The sequence below is a fragment of the Melozone crissalis genome, unplaced genomic scaffold, assembly GCF_028551555.1.
Source record: "Melozone crissalis strain CALT ecotype California unplaced genomic scaffold, PUWL_Pcris_2 ptg000013l_1, whole genome shotgun sequence".
In the NCBI taxonomy this organism is placed as follows: Eukaryota; Metazoa; Chordata; class Aves; order Passeriformes; family Passerellidae; genus Melozone; species Melozone crissalis.
In genome coordinates this window covers 59,933,552-59,953,111 of record NW_026535791.1, presented here as the reverse complement: position 1 = coordinate 59,953,111, position 19,560 = coordinate 59,933,552, and the positions used below count along the sequence as shown (strand labels likewise).

General features: G+C 35.6%; 1 protein-coding gene across 1 annotated transcript in view; it reads left to right on the top strand.

The window, feature by feature from the left end:
- ADGRG2 (adhesion G protein-coupled receptor G2) overlaps positions 1-19,560 on the top strand; it is a 45,816-nt gene that overhangs the window by 19,169 nt on the left and 7,087 nt on the right. Inside the window, exons 4-22 of the mRNA XM_054271726.1 lie at positions 584-616; positions 2,077-2,109; positions 2,929-2,973; positions 4,895-4,942; positions 5,485-5,552; positions 7,134-7,207; positions 8,027-8,066; positions 8,189-8,223; positions 9,562-9,644; positions 10,288-10,348; positions 10,838-11,514; positions 13,114-13,312; positions 13,637-13,793; positions 15,863-16,012; positions 16,233-16,355; positions 17,507-17,552; positions 17,658-17,761; positions 18,335-18,459; positions 19,229-19,497. Of these exons, the coding sequence (XP_054127701.1) occupies positions 584-616; positions 2,077-2,109; positions 2,929-2,973; positions 4,895-4,942; positions 5,485-5,552; positions 7,134-7,207; positions 8,027-8,066; positions 8,189-8,223; positions 9,562-9,644; positions 10,288-10,348; positions 10,838-11,514; positions 13,114-13,312; positions 13,637-13,793; positions 15,863-16,012; positions 16,233-16,355; positions 17,507-17,552; positions 17,658-17,761; positions 18,335-18,459; positions 19,229-19,497 (2,370 nt within the window). The remainder of the gene's footprint in view (positions 1-583; positions 617-2,076; positions 2,110-2,928; positions 2,974-4,894; positions 4,943-5,484; positions 5,553-7,133; positions 7,208-8,026; positions 8,067-8,188; positions 8,224-9,561; positions 9,645-10,287; positions 10,349-10,837; positions 11,515-13,113; positions 13,313-13,636; positions 13,794-15,862; positions 16,013-16,232; positions 16,356-17,506; positions 17,553-17,657; positions 17,762-18,334; positions 18,460-19,228; positions 19,498-19,560) is intronic.

The following is a 19,560-nucleotide window of genomic DNA, read 5'->3' as shown; positions in this document are numbered from 1 at the left end:
CTGGTTCCTGTTCAAATCAGAGATTCAAACTTGAAATTAATTATTTTATTTTTTTTATCACTGCTTTTTGCAGGATAGAAAAGAGAATCCATATGAATGGGATAAGTTTTAAGTGGCAAGTCTCATTGTTATTATTTAAAGTCTGAGAATAGTTCTTCATACCCAGCTAGAGCCGTCTTGCTGTGTATGTTTGATTCCCATTCCCAGAATTAGTAAAACACTCAGGATAAGCCTGTGGCTTTCAGGCTAGTGTGGCACATATCTTGGGTCTTTAACATCATACAGCTGTGGTTTTGCAACATTATACAATTTAAACTGTCCAGTATTTCTCAAAAAAAATTAAAAATGTCCTGCATCGAATTCTGAGTGCATAAAATTGTGACTTTTTTTTTTTTAACCGGAGATTGTTTCATCTGCCTTTTTTGACTACCTGGAAGTGTTGTTCTGAAAGAGCAGGTGTTGCCCTCTTCTGGTGAATGCAGTAAACTTTTGATAATATAAGAAAAGCCTGCTGAGGATGATAATGTATGTGTCTGAAACTTCATAATGGTCTTTTTTTTTTTATCTGATATAAAATTCACAGATTCTGAAGAATCAGCTGCAACGACAATTTTTGGTAAGAAAATCAGGACTTTGCTGATTTTTCCAATTTTTGTTATTTCCTGTTAGGGAAATGATATCTGCTCTTATCTGAGGAAATGCAGGAAGGTTGCAATGAAATAGAGTTCCAAAATTAAAATATTTTCATTTTAAATTACTTGTTTCATTCTACATTGTAATGAGTGTAGAATGAGACAGTGAAGAGTTTGCAGAGATGGCAGAGGAGGAAGACTGCAGTGAGAGCTCCTTTACATCTCCTCTCACCCTAGCAGGTGGCATTTCATGCAGTGCATTACACTACACACACACCAGAGGCTCTAACAACTTCTGGAACCAGAGGTGATAAGCATCATCTATGAAAGCATTTTAAAAAATTAAGAATGAGACACACAGAAATAACCTGTGTGAAAGCCAGTTCCTTTCTTGCTTAATGTATACTGACATAGAGTTAGTGCTCTGGATAAAAGAAATAATACAGATGCAAACACACATAATCTTGTTATTTTACAGATACAATCTCCCTTTGGGAATGATTTGTCTTTAACAACTGCATCACATTCAATATTTGTGTGGTATACACTAGGCCAAGTAATACAGGTGAAACCAGCACTTAGTTTTCATTCTGCTCATATTTTGACTACTTGTTAGTTGCCTCAGAAAATTTCTTCTGTTGTGGATCTCCTCTGGTCCATTTAAAAAAATCATTAAGTTGTCATATTGAAGTGATATAAAGTGGTCTTCTAACCCCTTTGTATTCCTGTGCTGACACCTAAAATATTCTTACTAAGCGCAGCCCTTTAAATTTTCATCTATTGTCGTAATTTGATTTTTTTTGTCCTTTTGATGCAGCTGAAAAAAGCTCTGCATCATTACTTTATTTGTCTATGGTTATTGACAAAACCAGGTTTTTGGAGACACTGTTTGCCAAACCCAGTGAGTCATCTCTGCTTATGAATGTTGTGAGTTCATGCAGGAAAAGGTACTTGAGGTTAAGCAGTTATTGCAGTTGGATATGCAGAAATTCATCTGCATCTTCTGAAAGAATGAAACCAGTAAAAGGAACTTATTTGAGGAAAATTTTATTCCCAGCTGGCTGTATTCAGATACCCAGATTATTTGAATGAACATGAACATTATTTCAATTATTAGTATTGAAATAATGTGAACACTCCTAACAAGCTTTGCAGTTGTTCTTAAGATGAAATTTAGATAAATAATATTCAGTTTCTGTTCAAATCTTGCAGACTTGATCTTTTTTCTCAAAAATTCATTGAAGTAGAATACTTTCTTAGTACAATTTTTGCTTCTTTTTTCCCCTGGAATTCTCTATTGTTACTTTTATCATATATCCTATTAATTCTTCAGACAAGATATTATTAATGTTTCTCTTATTTAGACTTTGCTGGATTTAGGCTTTTGGGCTTTTCTTGTTTTATTTTTTAATAGATTTTACTGTTCTGAATTCCTCTATTTCAGATGTGTCTTCAGAGGAGACTACACAAAGTACAGGTGAGAATTTACATGAAGAGAGTAAGGTTTCAAGGCAGGTGTTAGTTGCATTCATGTTTGTTGCTTTTTTGTTGTTATTTTTTTAGTAACTAGGATTTGTTTATTCCAAATTATTTTCTTTCATGTTTTTAAAATTTGTATTTATCTGCAATTTCTATTTTAAGTCTGCATGATTACAGCTGAGGTGCATTTAACTGAGTTGTAAACCTTTCTTTTTCATTCAAAATATTGTATTGCTTACCAAAACCCCAACAGGGCAGATCATTCCTTGAAGACACTTACATATGTACTTGCAAGGAGTTGTCAGATAGGATCAGAAAAGACTCAATCAGAAGAACTTGTTACCCCTTCCTTTCCTGATTTTCCCATTTGAAACAAGGAGTAGTTTCTTCCATATCCCTATGAGTTCCTCCATGCCTTTATAGCACCTGGACGTCCTGCTGTTCTTCATTGTTGATTGAAAAACACATTTTTAGAACAGGATTCCTCCTATGCTGAACTGCCCATGGAGAATAGGATAAATAGGAATCACCTTAAAAGCACCACTTTCTCCTCTGACCAACTGGGTGCCAGGAGTCACAGGCTCAGATGGGGATGCAAACATTAATTGGATGGGTCTTTCTCCACTTGCTGCTTTTGCATTTCCCACACTGAAAGTAACTTCATTTTCTTAAAAAATGTCAGGTGTTTACACCTTTCCTGGAAAGAGAGTCTGAAATAGAAATAAGAATTTGTTTTTGTGATATGTATATATGTATTGCATGGGTTTTTTTTAAAGTTAAAATGTGAAAACTCTTGACTTTTTTTTTTTGGTAACAGAAGCCCTTACAACAACAGATTATTACTACTCCACCATCACACCAGGTAGGATTCATCTATCACCACTGATCCACTGATAACATTTTTGTGCACCTCAGTCTCAAATTTTAAGTGTGTGTGAATTCAGGAACTTTGCTCCCAAATGTTTTTAGTATGCTTTTTACTTGGTATTGTGGTTTGGCATGTTAACACTCTGCCTTACCTCACATTAATGTCTGGTTGAAGGCAGTGTTTGTCTAAATGGCTGCATATAGAAGAGTTTGGTTATTTTGTAAGTCAGAGCAGTAGTTTACCACAAAAATGTAAGAACCACAATCTCAGGGACCATGCTTGCTTAAAAAAAATCTTCATGCCTTTAGGAGATTGAAGCAATCTGAATACATGAAAAGTCATGGTATTTGACCTCAGGGCAGGCCCAGTAGGTCCAGGAATAGACTGAATTGTATTTTTGAATTATCCACATAGAAACTCAGTAGCCCCATTACAGTGGGTTTGCCCTGAGTTAGTGCAAGTGGAAGAAGAACTGCCTTGGAGCCTTAATGGCAAGGATAGTTTGACTGTGTGAACACGACCTGCAGAAATATTGCAGCTGTGTTATCTGATGCTTTCAGGGGACTGGAAGCCCTAGTGATCTTTGATCAGTGTTTTATCCTCCACACTGGTAATCTATTTTTGTGCATGCAGAGATCTTAAGACTGGGGGTCACACAAATGGGTACTTTGTATGGAAAAAGGAGCTGATGTCAATAATTTGTGGCATTTTCAGATTTTGTTTTGGGTTTTTATAAGGTGTTATCTATGTAGTAAATAATTTTGACAATTTTTTATATTGACATTTGATTATTGTTTATCAGTTATTTATGAGCACTTTACTTTTTAAGGATTGTTTAAAAAAAGCAGTAAAGAAGTTTTGTAACTATTTCACTGCCAACGAAAGGGAAATCAAATTTAGGATCATAGAATTGTTAAGGTTGGAAAATACCTCTAAGATAATCAAGTCCAACCGTTAAATTTATTTGATTCTAAACTGCTGTCTGAATTTTTTTTTCTAACAATTTGAATATTGCCACCAGCTTGCAGTCTGTAACCTCTGGTGGCTTACTTATTGATAGTGATAAAAGCAGCAAACTTTTGCAGTCAAATGTTTGCAGCACAGGGAGGGTGAAAAAATTCCCTTCTCATTTGGTACTAACTAATGATAACAGCAGAAAAAATAGAATTTGGGTTTTTTTCTGTTAATGGAGACCAATCCATCTGCTTAAGTGAGAGAAGTTGTTTTAATGAACAAGTGTAGGAGTTTTGTCTTGGATGCAAATATCTTTCCAGTGCTTTATTTTGAGGTTATACAACAGAGCCGTCTGTTTACAGTACCCTAATTTAGGATCAGTGTCATTTCTCAGCAGTGTAGGTTGTATTAAAAATATGGAAAATATGGAGCAGCCAAAAGCTTGCTGTAACTAAATGAAGGCATGTTCTGCCTGATAAGAGTGTACATGGTTGCTGTCACCATAGCTTGAATTCCATCAGGTAGAACAGTTTTAGCTTCATGCTATCATATGGAGCCATTGTAGGGGCCTCAGAAGCAGATAATATACTGCCTAGTGATTGAATTCTATGATAAATAAAGAGCTTATCAATTACATGCTGGTTTCTGTTTATATTTATTTTTTTAAAAAAATTGGCGACCCCTTGCATATAAGTCTTCTATCAAACTGTTGCAGAAAATTATTCAACATTAATTAATCAAAGGCAGCATATTTCTGAATACTAAGTCTTGGAAAATGTCAGGGTAAGTGCTGTAGAGAGGTGAAGCCTAGAAAATATGTCAAATACTTCCAGAAGATAAATTTCAAACACTGGAATGATTGTAAATACGTACACTGGATTATATTGTGTGATTATATTTGATTTAGGTTTAACTTTTTTAATCAGTAGTTGTTTGGTTTTTTTCCCCAACAAATCTATAGCAGGAGAAACCATTGTATGCAACATAACACGTGCCTGTAATTATTCAGGTTAGTGGTTTTCTTTTCCCTTTTTTTACATAAAATATTATCCAACTATTTTATACACTAAGTAATTAAGCCATATTTAGTTGCCATGTAAAAGCTAGTTCTGTAATAAATTTCCTTCTAAATTTGGAGAGATTTTATATTAATACAAAAAATATTAAAGGTTAAGAAGTGTTTAGACTCTTGTACTCTTGATCTTTGGTTTCTCATCAAAAGCACACCATTGCACATAAGAATTGTGAAAAAAACCCCAAGAAACAAGTAAGCTAAGGAGTTCTATTTATAGTAATATGAAGTGCAGTTTTTCCGTTTTGGGAAAAGATTACCTGGAAGGAATATATGGAAAATAATGAAGCTGTTGGACTAGTACATTTGTTGAAATAGGTGAAAAGATGAAAGAAAAATTGCAAAAGTAGATAAGCTAGTGCAAGTGTTCTTATTTCCCTTGTATCAAAACACAAGACAGTAAGTTTTGCAATTCTCAAAAAATTTTACATTGTGTGTTTTAGCATTGATTTTCCTAACTTTTTTACTTTTGGTTTTAGTGTTCTATGTGGGCAAGGTGAAACTTCGGGCAAGTGAAGAAAGTAATGCATCACTAAATGTAGAAATAGTAAGTATTCTTTCTTCTAAAACTTTATGGTAAGGAAGGTTGAAGTGAATTTCTTTGTATACACTTTAAATAAGTAGCATGATTCTTGCTGTGTTTGCAGTACAAGATACTATTTGCAGTGAATGGAACAGCTCTGTTTTAAATAGCTGCTTTGCAGCTGAATTTTAAAATTCCAGCTAAGTAACCTTCCTACAGTAAGGACCTGTATTCTCTACATAGCCACTGAAGGAAGGGAGAAGCCCTGGGTAATCTCAAGAATTTACGTTTAGACACACAAGATCTTCCTCTGGAGATGACTTTAGGCACTTGCATTTGGAAGATGAACGTCACTAGATGGCAACTATTTGGGTACAATTAAAGTTGGATTATATCCTGGAATAATTCATACTGAGATTTTCATATGTCTGTGGCTTTTTGTGTATTTTTTCAATTATGCTTTTGCATGATCATTCTGGTTTTTGGCCTGTGGTTACTGAGTTATTAATTTTGCAATAGGCTTATGTGACATGAGTGTGTCCATTTATACAACACAAGAGAGGTTTAAGATGACAGTGTCATGCATGGCAAGGACCATATAGATGATCCAGTATCAAGGTAATACTATGGAGGATGAGAATTTTTAGTTGATACAGATGGAAACTGAGGGGAGGAAAAACGAAGGACCTTGTATCTTTATCCTACACATCCCTGTCAGCCCTCAGCCTGAGGTTTCACATGCCAGTCCCTGAAAGCATGAGAGCAGTCAGCAATGTTAGCACAGAGAAGAGCTGCTGCACATGGAGTATCAGGTTTGGGCAGGGATATGCCCCTGGCCAAAGCCACATCTACATTCTGTTGTGTTTCAATGGTGATAATGCCTACTGGAACTGGCCTGGCATGGTAACATTACACCTACAGCTTCTGGTAAAGCTGGTTTCCATCTCTTGAAACTCTTGCTTTTTAGAAGAATATTTCTTAGGGGAAGTCAATGCCATGTATATTAGATGATGTTTTTCCTCATGGCCCTTTCTGTTTGCACAAAATGTAAAAATAACCAGTAATGCTTAATCCCTATGAGAATACAAAGAATACATCTATAGAAAGGGCTCTTAGGTAAACCTCAGTGTATCCCCAGACCCTAATTCTAGGTCATACTTGTTTAGCTCAGTTTTATCATGTCTTTCACTACAGTTCTTGACTTCTCACTGCCAGTATTCTGTCATCTGTTATTTATGTCATTTATGAAGCTTGCCCCGTTGTTGCACTTAAGAGTTAGAAAATCCATTCAGTGTCTGGAGTAAGCTGCATTTGTTGCAAACTAAGCCAAACTCCTCTTTTTCCAGCATAAGACATGATGAGTTTACTGTCCTTCTTCCCCTATCTTTCACAAAGATTTTGGGGTGTGATCTATACTAGATCAACAATTCCTTCAATAAATTGTGACAACAATGTCGTGGTAAATACTTGTTGCAGTGTATACATGAGAAAACATGCTTCTTATATTTGTAATTTCAGCCTATTAAAATGTGTGAAATGAACAATTTTCTTTTAAGGCTAAAAATTACTGGTTGTACTTAGCTGTGGGATCTTTTTTCCTAACAGATTAATAACATAACCACCCACAATCAAGTAAAAAAATTCATTGAAATTCCAGCACATACCCCACAGGAACTGAGGTGAGTAATTCTGAATAAGAATTGAAATCTTTATTATATTTGAAAAAGATGAAGTGAGACCTTCCATGTGTTGAGTGGACTTTGTGTTATTCCTGCACACTAAAAATTTCACAAGTTCTAAGTTCTTGCTCTTTAACATAAAGTTCATACTGGTTAGAATACTCTTAATTAGTTTATGTACCACTGGAGTTTCTTTTAAAAAAATGGTGCACCAAATGTTTGTTATAATTTAAGGATTCAGTTTATCTGGTAGGAAATGATGAAGAGAACTTTCCTAGCTGCATGTTCTTTAATAAATATTCTTGAAGTCATATCTATGGTTTTATTTTGGTTTCATTTTTTCTTTCCCAGTCTTTTTAAGGAGAGGTTTGAATGAGTGAATATTTCCCAAACTTACCCTGAAAACCAAAAGATGTGGTTGGCCAAGAAATTTTGTTTATAGAAGAAATCTGTATTTCTTACTCATTCTATTTCTGTGGTTTTGAGTATAAATTTAGAATTGTATTCCAAGTAATGCTTGGCAAAAGGCAACGTTAAGATTTATCTTCTGCTCTTTTAAATAACCTTTACAATGGGTTGATGTTCAAATGTGATGACAGAGGTTTAAATTTGGTTTGTGTAGTGACTAATGAAAGTCAGCTCTTAAAATGTTTAATGGTGGAGGTTTTACAGTATTACAGCTGACCTGACTTTAAAAAAATCATTGATTAACTGGAAAAATGTTTTTTTCTCTGTAATTGTTTTTTAAATTAAATTGTTGTAATTGTTTTTAGAAACATAACTAAAAATCCTCCCTAACAGTAATATTTTATTTTAAAGCATTTCAGAGTTCAACAAAACCTTGCAAGCAGTAAGTGAGGTAAGATTATTGATTGCTGTTGGTCTCTGGAAAACTTTTTTCCAACTTACTTCTGATAAAGCATCAGTCCTGATTTCTCCTTATAAACCTTTTTTTTTTTCTGTTTTCATTTGTCATTACAGTCCTCTGTTATGGAATGCAGTGCAGAAAACCAGAGGTTTGTTTTTAAATTTTTAAAGAAAAAATATTTAAAAGCTCATATATTGTTTTGTGATATGTGAAATATGCATGGCTCTTTAGCACAAGAATAAGACAAACTCTCTAGGAAGTTCAGAAGTTCAAGAAGCAGGCTGGAGAAATATGTATAGGTTAACAAAGAAATTCTCATTTCTGATTATTGTCTTGGCATTAGTGATTTTGAAAAAGCCTTTTAGAATTTGCTGATTTCATTTAACCCGAATGTGTTGCTTCTCATTAATCTTCTGCTGAAGCTCAGGCTTCCCTGCCATATTTCTTCTGCACCTTGATATTACCTGAGTCATGTAACTGGGAGCACCAGGATTCCAGAACCTGTGAATGCACTGCAGTCTTTATGAGGGATTTACTTGAGGCATGTAAATCCAAGTTGCTGTTCTTCAGCTTGGGGAACCAACTATCCTTGGGGTAGGGGGAGCCTGAGGAAGTAAACAGTTCTGAGTCTGCAAACCATGGATGATCAGAATGGCAGAGCTGCTCCAGAGAGGTGATCCTAGAAACCCTAAAAAGTAGATGATATCTCAGTTTAATTGCTACTCACCATTAGATCATTTTTTAAAATTATCAGCTTGGAAACGCTGTATTCTAAAACAAAATGAAACTTGATTTCCCCAAATACTTGAATCTGGACTTTATTTTCCTGGATTAGGATGAAAGAAAAGTCCAAAACCCTCAAATAAAATAGAAAGTAGTCAGGTCACCCCTTCAGGTGATATACTGGCAGTTGCTAGAATAATCTTTTAATTCTTAGGAGCTAGAAAGAAACCATTTAATTCATCTCTATGTTTGCATTTTCTGAATATAAAAGATTTCCTGGAAGTCCCCTAGTTTAGGCAGGGCTTCAAGTCCTCGAACTGTAGTTGTAAAGATGGAGTTACATGCTGGAATGAGTCACTGAAGTTCTCTCTAAAGTCAAGAGAGAATGCTGGCTTCCTCTGGTGGTGAAGCTTTCATAAACACTGGCATATTTACACTAACAGCAGAGATTACATTGTTATCCTTACAAAATTATCAATTCTTTAATGACCAACATTGATCAGGAAGGACTCCATTTAAGAATTGACACAGTAGAGAAAAGGGACAATAAGTGCCACAAACTGATTATTGTGCTTTTAATCAGCCTGGCATAGGAGTTTATGTGCATTAAAAATGTGCCCAAATCTGACAGAGCCTAGGAATAATGTGCTTTCACACTTAGCATTTGTACTAATATGCTTTAATTTAGCATTTGGTGTTACTTCTGTTAGAAAGATGAGGCAGCTCTGCTTCTTGAGTCTTAGGCTTTTTTCTTCTCTTTTAGTACACATTGCAATTTCATAATGAAGCTGGCTGAGAGAGAGAATATAAGCAGTTTAACACAAAAGGCAAAAATAAGTCAACTTGGTAAGTTGTGCTTTAAACACAGTCTCATCACAATTTTATGTAGAGACATGGTCTTGAAGTAGCTAAAAAGACAAGATAGTTACCATTGGATCAAAATATTTTTGGTTTTGAGCAATATAAATGCTTAAAAATGGAGCCTTCTGATTTTTGGGGGTGTATGTGATAGAAATAACTTTTTAAAACATTCTAGTATAAAATTGCCAGCAACTTTAATAGACCATACTTTGAAAGGATTAGGTGTAAATTAAGATGAGAATATAAATGTCTTGCTGAAATGACAATCTCAATTGAAAGGGTTGCTAAGCAGCCAACCTTTCTTAGTGATATTGTGACAGGATGGAGTACTGGCTCATACCATTTGTCTCTGTTTCAAAAGCTGTTGTGTTGCATTTTGGTTTGTTTAAAATTAAAAAAAAAAAGAGAAATCTGAACTTGTCAAGCATTGAACAAAAATCTGGTGGTATGGCAATATTCTGACTGGTCAAGAGTTCTGTTGTTTTGCAAAACTAATTTGAGAACAAACTTCAAAATAAATTATGCAGTACGTACTATTGTTTAAAGACATAATACACATGGTTAAATATTTTACTTAATGGTATTAGCAGTTGTTATGCTTAAGGATAATGCTTCTTTGTCATCTCAGATCAGTGCTGCTGTTCATCCCTGAAGTACTGTTCCTTGACTGCTGAAGAATTACGAATGTAGTAAGTATAAATACAAAATTTGATTTGCTTATTTCCTAAATTTCCTAATACATGGCTAGAGTCAACTTCCATGCTTCAATGTAATAGTCAGAAAGGACTCCACAAGAAAAAGCTGACAGGCATTTTCCAGTGTAGCTCCTTCCTCTTTGCAGTCTCTTTCCCTTCACTCCCTTCTTATCCCTTTTTTATTTTTTTCTGTGATGCATCTAGCTTTTGTGTTCAACAACAGCTCACCCTCAGAGCAGGCAGCAAAGGCAGTAGTAGTATTTGTTTATAGACTTGCTAGTTAACAACTACAGCAATAGAGAATGTAAGAACCTTCTAAGTATTAGAGCATGTAACATCCAATCTGATTGATTTTAAAATATACATTATTATTAGTACGTCCATACAATTTTTATAGATATTCCTCTATTATAACTTGTTTTCTTTAAAATAGAAAAAATGTTAAACTTGACCTGGATTTTTGTACCTTTTTTTCTTTTACAGTACTATACAAGTGCCACCTCATTTTATATGGGTTCCTTCCCCTCATTCTCCTTCTCTCCCTAAAAAGACTTTCCTCAAATCTAATTCTTTTATTCCCCCCACTAAACAAAGCTCCACACTTAGACCACTGATCCCACCATACACAGAAATTTATTTTTCTGGAACTCTTTCCACATCTCCCCTTACAAGCCCTCTCTCTGAAAACTCTATGCCTTCCACCAGTGTTACCACTACACGCTCCTCTTCTGAGTCTCTTGCTCAACCTACCATGCCAACTTTTTCTTCCGTGACTTCCAACAAATCCATCACTGTTCCCATACCTGCGACAAAATCTATCACTAATACTGCTTTCTCAATTAAATCTGATGCCTCACACCTAAACAAGACTGTTACAATACTTTCTCCTTCTGTAGGTTACACTAAACATCCTTCTCTTTCTTCTTCTAAGCCTCACAAACTTGCAATTTTAAATCGCCCCTTTGAGGCAATCACCGATTCTGTTGCACAAATTCCCCCTGCTTCAAACCAACCTATATCAGCTCACAGAAATGTCAGTACAGTACCTATTGTACCCCTTACTCCTTTCACAATATCTTTGACCCCTACTGCTAGTCCTGTCAACCGTTCTGTCTCAGCTTCTCGTCCTCATTCTACTGTTGATGGCCATGGGAACCCAGGTAAATATGAAAAGTAAATAATTATTTTTGTTTGAATGCCATAGACTGGATTTGCTTATAAACTTCATTAAACAATGTTATATATATGAGAGTAGTCCTTATAATTATTGTGAATTACTTTGGATGGGAGTGTTGATCTGCTGGAAGGTAAGAAGGCTCTACAGAGGGATCTGGACAGGCTGGATTGATGGGCTGAGGCCAACTGTATGAAAGGTTCAACAAGGCCAAGTTCTGGGTCCTGCACTTGGGTCACAGAAACCCTGGGGAAGAGTCCAGGCTTGGGGAGTAGTGTCTGAAAGCTGCCCCAAGGAAAAGGACCTGGTAGTGCTGGCTGACAGTGACTGAGCATGAGCCAGGTGTGCCCAGGAGGCCGAGAATGCCAGTGGCATCCTGGCCTATATCAGCAATAGTGTGGCCAGCAGGACCAGGGCAGTGTTTGTCCTCTGTAGTCAGCGCTGGTGAGGCCACACCTCACACCTCGTGTCCATTTCTGGACCCCTCGCTACAAGAAGGACATTGAGGTGCTGGAGCGAGTCCAGAGAAGGGCAAGGGAGCTGGGAAAGGGCCTGGAGGAGTCTCAGGATTGGCCTTATTGTACAACTCCCTGAAAGGAGATTGTAGCCAGGTGTGGGGTCAGCCTCTTCTCCCAGGCAACCAGTGACAGGATAGGAGTCAATGGCCACAAGCTGTGCCAGGGAGGTTGTTGGACATCAGGAAGAATTTCTTCTCTGGAAGGGTTGTTAAGCATTGGAATGGGCTGCCCAGGGATGTGGTGGAGTCACCATCACTGGAGATGTTCAAGAAACAACTGAAATGGCACTCAGTCTGTGATCTGGTTTACAAGGTGGTGTTTAGTCAAAGGCTGGACTTGATCTTTTTCAACCTAAATGATTCTGTCATTCTGTTCTGTGTGAAAACCCTGAGACAACTTTCATTTGATGTATTTTAAAATAAATTCTGATGCCTTTGGACATGGTGAGTGATAGCTCACCCTAGTGCTCACCCTACACTGTTGTTTGTAACTGTCATAGGTAGGTACAGTGCTCAATTCCCATTAGTACAAATGTCTTTTGGACAGAAAAAATTAAGTCAGAGAGCAAGGTAGATTTCTTTTTAAAACTAACCTAATATTTAAAATACTGCACAGTAATGTTGGATCATCCTTAAAATATTGTTATTGACTGGGAATATTCTTAGGGGCTATGTATTTTCTTATGAAAATTCTACACAAGCTTCTTTTCAAATTTCTGACACTATCTTGATTTTACTCTACATTGAGGGGTTCAGTGGCTAAAAATTCAAAATAATAGGTTATTTAATATATTAAATATATTTAATATATTAATGGCCTAATGTGAGGAACTTTGAAATCAATAAAACATTAATTTCATGTTGTCAGTTTGAAATCTTGCTTTATGTTTTCATGAGATTTAAATTACCACTGTCTGCAAAGTAGCTGACAGGGAGAAATTACGTGACTTGTTGAGAACCCTTATGAGTAGTGATACAATTTTTTAATCAAGAGAACTGTTTAATTTTTCTGCTTCTCCAAGCTTACATCATTTGTTGAACACAATGTTTAACGTTTATTTGTCACAGGAAAAACCCTTTCAGCTACCACAAATATAACTTCTGTGCACACCACCATTAGTATCGCCACAGCTGAGCAAATCGTGTCCAAAATAGAAAATGATTTAGCAGCTGGAAAAATAGAGCCAAAAGATGTAGAAAGGATGGTTGGTGAGGTGAGCACTATCCTCACTGCTTCTCAGCCATTACCACCACGGATTTCTAACAGGTAGGTCATTTGGCAATAGATTACAGGAGTGTTGTATTTACTGTCTTGAAAAATTGGCTTCAGCAAGTTTCACTTTTTCATAATCACAATTCAGAAGAATATTTCTTGTTCTTTTATGTGGTTATTCAAAATGGAAGGACTATCATTCCAATGTTACCAGCTCTACTATAATATAATGCCATGGAAAATGGTGGAGTATTTTTGTTGACACCATAATAAGTGATCGTTTTGCATTATACTCAGATTATTGCTCCATAATCATAACTTGCTTGAGAATTTTGGATGTATGTGCTTGGTAATACTAAGTATGCTTTTTCTTAACAGAATTATAAAGCTGGTGGACTATATTGGCTTAAAACTAAACTTATCAACATCGTCTGCTAAATTTGTCTCCCCTTCCTTGGCTCTGGCAGTTGTCCAAACCAACAGAATCCGCTCCAACCAAATGTCTTTTGCTGTCCAGGACTCAGCTGATCTCCAGGTTACAAAATACTTACAATACCTACAAATTGTCAAAAATTTATTTTAATGTTAATATGGTTTTACATTTATAGGAATATGTGTTTGTTTATGTCAGTGTCAGGATCTTTAGTTCATATTAGTTTCAGACTTTTTTTAAGCCCTTCCAGTTTTTCCTTTAATTTTCAACTGTGTAAATAGGTGTAAAAGAGAGCTGACTTAGCAGAAACTGGCAGAACTAATAAGCTGTTGGAGAGGGTACAGCTAGAACACCAGAATGGACAAAGTGCTTGGCAGAATAACTTTGCCTCAAGCCCTCTGAATTATGAATCATTTATTCAACCACCATGACAGTTCTGAAATTTGTCAAGGAGTGTTGCCAGATGGCTTCATCTGTTAGAAGGAAATAATTGTAGAGGGCTCCAGAAAAGAGCTATTATGTATGTTGCTTGGATAATGATGCTCAGAACATTTGTCACTAATGGCATCTCACCAAGAAAGAAGTGCTTAGAAAGTTTGGTTGGATCCCCTTTATCTCATTCAAAACCTCCCTCCTGACAGAGAAAATAATGGACAATACCAGCCTTGGAGGCTTAAGCAAGGAGAGATGGAAAGTTTTGGACCAATTTTGACACATTCTGCCTCCTCAGAGAAGAAAATAGCTTAATGTATCGTAAGCCATATGTAGTACTGGAACTTTTCTGTGTTACTGAAAATTATATAAATGTTTAAGATTTGAGTTCTTTTCTATTTTTTAGCAATATATAGTGCATGAATGTGAGATGATTAGGAGATGCTAGTGCTGACATACAGATATTTGCTAAGGAATGATTTTTGCTTTCATGGCATTGGCAATGAAACACTGAGAATTTTCAATAAGTATCATCTACTTCAAACTAGAGCAATAGGAGTGCTTTTGTGGAATTGACCCAGGATTTCTTTGATGGCTGTCTACACTAGTGATCTCCAAAGTGGGGTTTGAGTACCCCAGGGTGTGCACATGACAGTCCAGTGCAGTGCAGGAAAATGCATTTATATTTATATTTTATAATAAATTAAAAAATACATTTTTAGAAGTAATTTTTAATCTCCTTAATTTAAAAAAAAATATTTTATAACTTGCATAATATATTAGTAAAGTAATTCATATATGTAACTTATGGATAGGTATATACTGGGGTTCATGCTCAAAAATTTTTAGGGGATGCATGATCAACAACATTTAGAGTGAGCTGGTCTAAGCAGATGAGTTAAATCACATTGTTAGGGCGCTTCGGGGAGTTCACACTGTTACTCTAATTACAGCCATTCTTTCAATACTCAGAGAATTTCTTTCTGCAGTACTACTAATGTTTTACATCTCCCAGGAACTCTGAGGTGGTGATATTTGTATGTAAAGGACTAATGTATGACAGGAATCTTGAGAGATTCTGTACTAAACAAAGCTCCCTGGCCTGTAAGCACAGCAAATAAAATGTGCAGCACATAAAATGGGTGAAAGTTCAGATCTCTTTTTGTACAGTATAAGATCACTGAGCTCTTGAGGTACCTGAATTGTTGCTTATCCAGTTTACTTTTGGAATTTTTGCCAGATGACCAAAAAGTTAGGGTTTATGTTCTTATCTAAGAATATAAACTTAACCTTCTGAACATAAAAATGTATTGACAAATAATGGCTGTTTTCACTTTTTCTGAATTCTGACATACTCCCTGCAGGGTATAAAAATTATTTGCCTTTGCAGGCTTTCAAGCTGTTGATCTCCCTACATAGTTAAAGCTACACAGAGTTTTTGCTCCTCACCTTTTCCAGATCAATACAAAACACAGAGTGGTGTGTTATGTCCCTGTAGGGAAATTGTTAAAGGCAGATTATTTTCAGTGGTAGGCAGACCTACCTGAAATGGGACGAATCCTTTTCAGTCCTATAAGTGCTATTTATGCATTGGAGTGGGAGAGGAATGAGAGCAGCAGTGAGTTTGTGACATTAATTAATGAGGTATTTATTTTGAAGTTTTAAACTGAAAATAAGTCATAATTTATTTATTTATTTAGAAACTGAAACAAAGCATAATCCTGGTGTTTATTTTTCAGATCTCTCTAGGAGTTCAGCCAATTCAGAATTTAAATAATCTTGGATCAATTACACTTCCTCCATCATTGCTCAAAAATTTACGCACTGAAGAGTTGGACTTGGCTTCTAGAATTATATTCAACTTCTTTAAAAAGACCACTGTGTTCCAGGTATTTTTTTGCCCACTATTCATAAGGATTTTAAATTCAAGCTTAGAGCAAAATATTAATGGATTTTTTTTCCCCACAAAACATATTCTAAAACTTCTGACTTAAAAAATAATTACTTTTGTCCAGTGCTTGCTCCACATAGTAAATGAGCTTGTGGGTACTGCATTCTAGTATTGTTTCCTTTAAGATTTTAAAATCTGGAGTTTTTTTCTCATTCCAGGATCTGTCCTTGAAGAATGCATCTTTAATCAGCAGTGTTATATCATCAAGTGTTGCTAACCTCACTATTAGTAACTTAACAACAAATGTTACTGTCCTTTTGCAGAATATCAAGCCTAATCAGGTAAAATTTCCATTTTGGCAGACTTACAGTACAGTTTTGTTGCCTCTCCTGAAGTTGTTGTAGTGGAAACATTGACTAAGAATACAGGTCAGCTTGTTCTGCTTTACTAATGTGGACATTTCATCTCTACCCAGACCTTAAAAATCACTCCTGTTTGCTTATTTGCCATTGGTATAAATTTTGGTTCTCAAGTAATGTAAGGTAATTTTACTCTATCACAAATTCATTCTGCTTTTATTGTTCTTACTTCCTCTTCTGTTTTATTCTACATAAGCTCTTCGAGGAAAGACTGAAAGTGTAGTTTGCTGTGGTAGATGTGCAGTTTGTGTGTAGTTTGATGTGGTAGTTTGCTGCAGTCATGACATTTGTGGGTGTTGTATGGCCAGAAAATAATCTAAGTCTGTTTTCTTAGTGGAGCTGAAATACAGGATTGTGTCATCAGGAAGTATTAGGATTCTTGCACACCATCTCTTTCTGAAAGGAGCATCAAGGATTAAAGTCTTCTATCTCATATCTTAAGAGAGTTTTAAATATTCAATTATTGTAAACTGAAAAATGTGGGCATTCCACTAATTCACCTGGTGCTTTTTCAGGAGCTGGCTCAGTGGTGTCTTTACTTGTTTTGACATAATAATAAGTTTTGAACTGTAGAAGTATTAGTATTTATAGCAATATAGTGTACTGCTGCTGGTATTTATAGAATTTACATGTGTGTGAGGAAATCTATGTGTAAATGTTTAACATTGTGATAGTAGGAAGTGATCAAATACTTGCAAATGAAAAGGTTTTTCCTTTTCTGTGTGATCATGACTTCAAAAGTTACAAAGTCTGGAAGGAAGAGAAATCCCAAGAATTTGTATGGTGTGGGAAGACATTGAAAGAGCATTCAAGAGGTTCTACTAGGAACAGAATCTTTGCATAAGCACAAGAGCCAGCTCCTGTCTGGTGACTTCAAATCTGTTCAGCATATTTTTGCATGCAGTTTTTAATCCTTTTATGCACCTAAATTTATTTCATGTTCACATAGAAGAGGCATATTTGCTGTGTACGGTTTTATTCTTCCCTGAATTTTGTAGATCATTCATAAATCATTTGATCCTAAACGCACAGTTTAGTAACTTGATTTTTTTCTTGTTTATACTCCTAAACAGGATAATTCAACAGTTAGATGTGTTTTTTGGGACTTCAATAAAAATGGTAAGTACCTGAGATCTCCCAAGATGCTATGCTGTTTTAGCTATTTTAATTCATGTTAAAATAATTGAAACCTTTTATGAATAACAAAGCTGCTTTTTTTAACAGGTGGACATGGAGGCTGGTCATATGAAGGTTGCATAGTCAAAGAAAGTAGAGTAAATGAAACAGTCTGTTCATGTAACCATCTCACAAGTTTTGCAGTTTTGATGGTAATTATTTTAAGAATTATGCAATCTTACCCTTGTTCAAGAACACATTTAACCTTGAGTTGTCTTAAGCAAGTGAAGACCCAATAAGCCCATACAAGCTAATAAATAATACTCAGGTTCTATTCACTTTAGTGTTACTACAGGTAGCCATGCAATTAGGCATATGCTTAGACTCCTTGTTGAGTGGGAGTCCATGGGTTCCACTGGAGGAAAAAAAATTCTTTAAGTGCTGCAGATTTCTAATTTAGGCAGCTGTTTATACTGTAAATAAAATTTAGGAAATCAAATTTAGGAAATCAAATGGGGTTTCACAATTAGGGTCATAGAATTATAAAATAATATCTCAAGTTGGAAGGAACCCATAAGGATCATGGAGTCCCATCTCCCTGCTCTTTAAAAGACTAGATTGGCTTTTTGTTTCATCTAACCTTTTATAAGAGCCATGATGAAAGGAATGGAGTCCTTTATTTGTAAGTGTAGAGGGAAAGGTGTGTTTTGATTTTTAAAATTTTTCTGTATATTTTTCCATTAAATAAACCTGTTCTCTGAAAATAACTTCTGTTTCTGTTTTAGGACTTGTATGGAAATACTCCTCTGAATCCCACACAAGAATTGGTACTGACTTTTATATCGTATATAGGATGTGGCCTCTCTGCAATTTTTCTTTCTGTTACTCTTGTGACCTACATAGCCTTTGAGTAAGTACCCATTCAGCTGAGCCCCCATTATTCTTCAATTGTGATTGTTTATAGTCTTCACTGAGAAATCCTTTTCAATAGTTACGGATTCTCTCTCCACAAATAATGCACAGATTTGGCCAGTTCACCAGGAAGATGTTGATTCAGTCTTCAGAAATTTTAATCTCATCAACAGGTGAATTGTCATGATGTTATAGGCAGTAAGAATTGAAGAAGTAGCACTCTGAAGTATTTTATAATGGATTATCATAATAGAAGTGTGAAGGAATGTATTTAAGATACAATACACAAAAAAGCAGTACAGAATTTTAGCATTTTTAAAAGCATTTGTATTCTTTCTTTATTCTCTCATTATTCTAATACTGGGACTTGCCTCTCTCAAGGCTTTATATGCCCAGTCAAAAGCTTGATCTAGTCTAGCAATAAAGAACAGACACCTATTGGGTTTGGATAGCAATGTAACAAGAAATCCAACATAAAACGGAAAAAAATAATCATGGTACTAAGCACTTTGACTCCAAGATTGTTTGTATTTATGTAACCTTCTCTAAAAAACTTTATATATACAGACTGTTAATTAGGAAGTATGTTGTAAATTTTTCTCTCCATGTATAAATGCAACACATGCAGCGTTGTATATGAATGAAAATTCGGTTTTTTTCCCTTGGCATTTGTGAAAGCCAAGGACTGCAAGAAAGGAAGTAAGCCAGGAATCCATGGACAGCTGATGTCATCCCATGAATGTTCTTTTCTTTTTTTTTTTTTTTAGGAAAATCCGGAGGGACTACCCCTCCAAAATACTTATTCAGCTGTGTGCTGCATTACTTCTACTCAACTTAGTTTTTCTGCTTGATTCATGGATTGCACTGTATGATACACGAGGCCTATGCATTGCAGTTGCAGTATTTCTTCACTATTTCCTCTTGGTTTCCTTTACCTGGATGGGCCTGGAAGCTTTCCACATGTATCTGGCCCTTGTGAAGGTCTTTAACACCTATGTACGGAAATACATTCTTAAATTTTGTCTTGTTGGTTGGGGTATGTATCTTTTTTTTCCTTTTTTATGCTGAATAGATAATTCTTCTTATCAAGTATTTCAGT